Genomic DNA, 5301 nt, shown 5'->3' with positions numbered 1-5301 from the left:
ATTTCTGATATTTTTGAAAATTGGACGTTGGGAAATTCCAACTTCGAGAAAAAGGCTGAGTCTACAAGAAAAAGTATTCCTATTTCTTCTAAGCAAATTTCTAGGCCAGAGTCTGTATCTAGCCATGGTAGTGTCAATTTTTTTGCCAGCTCCACCTTCTAAACCTAGAACACGAAGTGTGAGAAGAGTTTCTAAGTTTCAAACGACCGTTGATACTGCTGATATTTCGAATGCTCTTTTTGATCTTGTTAAAATGCAAGGTGCTCCTGCGGTTAAACTTGAGGTTTTCAAGGGTGATCCATTGGAATATAGATCATTCATAACAAATTTTGAAGAACTAGTTGAAAAGAGGATCTCTGACAGTGAAGGACGTCTAGCTCGCTTAATGAATTTTACTGAGGGAGAGGCTAATGACTTAATTCAGTGTTGTCTGTACTTAAGTGATGGTTATAATCATGCTAAGTCTCTATTGAAGAAAAAATACGGTGATCCCCACCGAATTATGACTTTTTTCAAAAAGGAACTAGATCGTTGGGAAGCTATTAAACCAGGAGACTCCTCTGCCTTTGGTAAATTTTATTCATTTTTACTTAAGTGTGGTTCCGTCATTGAGAATAAACTTTGGAATAGTTTTGAAACAGCTGATAATCTTTGCATAATAACCAGTAAACTTCCACTGCATTGTCGTGATAAATGGAATAGAAAGGTGATAAACATTCGAACTGAGTCTGATCGTGAGCCCTGTTTTAAGGATGTGCTTTTGTTCGTGGAAAATGAAATGATAGTTGCAAGTGATCCACTTTTCTCAAGGGAAGCTTTTAAAGATCGGTTTTATGATGATTCTAGAGTTGGTCGTAGTGATTTCAAACCAAAAAGATTACACGATAGAAAGGATGGTACAAAGGGTTATAAGACGTTTCTTTGTTCGGCTTGTGACGTAGACCATGATATTGAAGTTTGTCCAATCTTTAAAGGGAAAACAATGGAGGAAAAGTTTCGATTTATATTGAAGGAAAAGCTTTGTTTCGGATGTCTTGAAAAAGGTCATCTTGCTTCAAGTTGTAAAAATCGAAGAACTTGTCTGGTTTGTAATAAAAAGCATCCAACTATTACTCATGGAATGAGATTTCGTCATCCTCCACGTCTACCTCCTAAAGACTCGAAGAAAGACAGCTCTGAATCTAAAGAACCTGATGTTAGACCTTGTCCTAAAAAGCCTGAAGTTTCAAATCCACCTGTTAGTTGTATTTTGAATAAGGATTCTGAAAGAAACATAAGTATGTGTGTTGTTCCAGTTATATTACGTCATGAATTGTCTAAATCTGACATTGTTACATTTGCTGTGCTTGATAATTGTTCACAAGCTTCTTTCATTTCTGAAGATATTTTATCAATGTTGTCGATACCAACTGAACGTACTGATTTGACTGTTGACACAATCACTCCTGTAAGACTGAAGCTTGCCATGTTGTATCTGGACTGAAAGTGAAAGGATTGCATGCTGGTGATGGAAGTTGGACATCTCTACCAAAACTTTTTAGTAAATCTTACATTCCAGTTGATCAAAGTGAGATTCCTACATCTAAGTCTATTCAAGCTTGGCCCTATTTGAAATCTATAGAGTCTGAACTTCCAAACACTGCTTCTTTGAAAATAGGAATTTTGGTTGGAGGAAATTGTCCTAAAGCTATTGAGCCTGTGAAAACAATTGCTAGCCAAGATGATGGTCCCTTTGCTTACAAGACAAAGTTAGGCTGGTGTGTCGTAGGACCAATTTGTTCTCCTAGATCTAAGTCTGTAGCATGTTGTAGAATTTCGGTGAATTCTAATGGTAGATCGAATCATCTGTTGGTTGAAGAGCCAAGAGTTAAGGATTCTGGAATTGAGACTATGCTTAAGAACCTATTTTCTATTGAAACTGTGCCTGAAACTCGCATGTCTGATTTTGAGGTATTTTCTCAAGATGATCTGCATTTCCTTGAAATAGTTGAGTCTGCAGAGTTCATCGATGGTCATTATCATGTTCCACTACCATTTAGAAATAAGAATCAGTCCTTTTCCTGACAATTTTCCACAAGCTTTGAAAAGAATGGATTCGTTGAAAAGAAAACTTGAATCTTCTGCTCAGTTTCACTCTGATTATGTTAGTTTCATGAAGAATATCATCGAGAAAGGTTATGCTCAAGAGGTTACGTCATCATATCCTGAGGGTCAGAATTGGTACATTCCACATCATGGTGTATACCACCCTACGAAGAATAAAATTAGAGTTGTTTTTGATTGTAGTTCGTCATACAAAGGTTTCTGTATGAACAAAGAGCTTATGCAAGGTCCTGATCTAGCTAACCATTTGATTGGAGTTTTGATAGATTTCGCCAGGAACATGTTGCTTTCACAGCTGATATTGAATCTATGTTTTTCCAAATCAAATTCCTGAAAGTCAACGTCGGTTTCATCAATTTTTGTGGTGGAGGGATGGTGACTATTCCAAGCCACCTGTCACTTATGAGATGAATGCTCATTTGCAAGGAAGTACTTCGTCACCAAGTTGTAGTAACTTTGCCTTGAAAAGAACAGCTTCTGCTGGTGAGATTGAATTTGGTTCTAAGGCTGCTGATACACTTAGAAAAAATTCTATGTAGATGATTTACTCAAGTCTACTGATTCTGTTGAGTCTGCTAAGTCGCTTATATCTGACGTGTCAAGATTGTGTGATTCTGGAGGTTTCCATTTGACAAAGTTTTCATCAAATTGTCCAGAAGCATTGGAGCCTGTTCCAGTGATTAAAAGGAAAGATGAGAAGTGTTCCTCAGTTCAACGTGTTTTAGGTGTTTTATGGTCTTTGAAAAAAGACATCTTTCAGTTTGAAGCACCTGATAAAGTCTTTGCAAAAACACGTCGTGGTATGCTTTCTGCTTTGAATTCGTTTTATGACCCATTAGGTCTTATCTCTCCGTTTATCTTGAAAGGTAGATTGATATTTCAAAGTGTTTGTCAACTTCCAATCGGTTGGGATGACCCTGTACCGAAGGAATATCTTGTTCAATGGGAGAAATGGATTGAATCTTTATCTGATTTGAAATCTTTGAAAATTGATCGTTGTTTTAAACCTAAAGAATTTCGCGAGGTGTAGAAATTAGTCTCCATCATTTTTCAGACGCTTGTGATTATGGCTACGGTGGTTGCCATTATCTTAGATTCATAAATTCTGACAATTCTGTCCATTGTTGTTTGATCATGGGTAAATCACGTGTTGTACCTGCAAAGAGTAATTATACTACTCCTCGTCTTGAATTAATTGCTGCTACTCTCTCGTCTCAGATTGCTAAATTCATTGCAAAAAATTAGATTTCGAAATTGCTTACGAATTGTTTGGGTGTGATAATACCTGTACATTGGGTTACATTCGAAATTCTAGTAAAAGGTTTAAGAAGTTTGTATCGAATAGAGTGTCGCTTATCACTAAATCATCTGATTCGTCTCAGTGGAAATACGTTGATTCTGTTGATAATCCAGCAGATCATGCATCTAGAGGCTTGAAAGTTAAAGGAGATGATAAAAGCTGTCTGAGTGGTTCAATGGTCCAAGTTTCTTATGGAAAATCCTTTGAGAACTGAAGATTTTTTCTGATATTGTATCTGAAAATGATCCTGAATTAGTCAGTCCAAAAGCAACAAAGGTTTTGCTCGTAAAAAATGATTTTGTTGACATAATAAGTTACTTTGAGAAACATTTTTCTTGTTTTTTGAGGATGAAAAAAGTTATGTCCTTTATTCTTCTGTTCATTGAAAAGTGTCGAAAAAAGAATCGTAAACGTTATAGAAAAACAAGATCTACACCTGAATTTAAGTTTGACAGTCTTCTGTCAGTTGACGTTTTATCCAGAGCAACAACATGGATTTTTAAACTTCTTCAAGAAAAATATTTTTCTTCTTTGTCTGATTCTAAACTTGTTTCGTTGAATGCCTTTTGTGATAAGGTTGGTTTATTTCGTGTAGGTGGTCGTTTGAGGAGGTCTGTACTACGTGATTCTATCAAGTATCCTGTAATCATCCCTCAAGATTCAGAAGTTGCAAAGTCAATCGTCAGATTCTATCATGAGAAAGTTTTCCATTCTGGAAGGAATGCAACAATGAACGAGATAAGGGACAATGGTATATGGATTAGTAGTCTGTGCTCTCTTGTCAAGTCTGTTATCTGGAAATGTTTTCTATGTCGTAAGCTACGAGGTAAATTTGGTACTCAGATTATGGCAGATCTACCTATTGAACGAACTCTTGAAGCACCTCCATTCAGTTTTTGTGGTGTTGATTTGTTTGGGTCCCTTCCTTGTAAAGGAACGTCGAGCGATGGTTAAGCGTTGGGGTGTGATGTATACGTGTTTGTCGAGTCGAAGTGTCATCTTGAGTCTGTCTTTTCTATGGATACTGATTCATTTATTCTGTGTTTGAGACGTTTTATTTGTAGAAGAGGTTCTATCAGGATGATAAGAAGTGATAATGGTACGAATTTTGTTGGTTGTCAAAGTGAGTTGAAAGAATTGTTTCGGAGTCTTGATCATAGTAAAATCAAATCGTTTTTGAGAGATGAGTTCAATGCTGATTACATCGTTTGGGAAAGGAATCCCCCATATTCGAGCCATTTTGGTGTTTTGGGAGCGTCAAATTCGTAGTGCTCGTAATGTTTTGAATGGTATTCTGTTGACACATAGCCAATCGTACAATGATGAGTCTTTCAGGACATTGCTGTGTGAGGTTGAATGTATTTTGAATTCTCGACCTTTGACTGTGGAGAATATCTCCGATCCTTTGAGTTTGAAGCCGATAACTCCAATGATGCTGTTGACTGGAAAGTCCAAGATTGTGTTACCACCACCTGGTGCCTTCAGTGATTCATCAGCTGGATATTCACGAAGACAATGGAAACGTGTTCAACATGCTGTCAACGAATTTTGGACTCGTTGGCAAAAGGAATTTTTAACAAAACTTCAAGAACGAACGAAATGGACGAGCAAGAGACGAAGTTTTCAAATTGGTGATATTGTGCTGCTAAAGACGGACGGCAAGCGAAATCAATGGCCGCTCGGGCGCATAATCGTTGCCAATACGGACGAACACGGTGACTGTAGAAGGTGACAGTTAAAACATTGTACGGTGAATTCGAACGACCTATTTCGAACGTTGTGCTGTTGGAAGAATGCGATTCCCACCGAGGAGTTTTCAAGATTAAGAATCTTGAAGGGGAGCCAGATGTTGATGGCAGAAAGCCATCTTTAATGAACTTTATAATTTAGTTTTTAAT

At 37.2% G+C, this 5301-nt stretch overlaps 1 protein-coding gene across 1 annotated transcript; it reads left to right on the top strand.

The window, feature by feature from the left end:
• Positions 1–253: 253 nt before the first annotated feature.
• On the top strand, positions 254–1483 carry LOC136805462 (uncharacterized). The gene has a single exon (XM_067062035.1). The coding sequence runs from the start codon at positions 254–256 to the stop codon at positions 1481–1483; it is 1230 nt and encodes a 409-aa protein (XP_066918136.1).
• The last annotated feature ends 3818 nt before the right edge of the window (positions 1484–5301 follow it).

The sequence above is a fragment of the Clytia hemisphaerica genome, unplaced genomic scaffold (assembly GCF_902728285.1).
Source record: "Clytia hemisphaerica strain Z4C2 unplaced genomic scaffold, Clytia hemisphaerica genome assembly, whole genome shotgun sequence".
NCBI classification, from domain to species: Eukaryota; Metazoa; Cnidaria; class Hydrozoa; order Leptothecata; family Clytiidae; genus Clytia; species Clytia hemisphaerica.
Note: the sequence above shows the minus strand (reverse complement) of the source record. Positions and strands in the feature narration are given on the sequence as shown.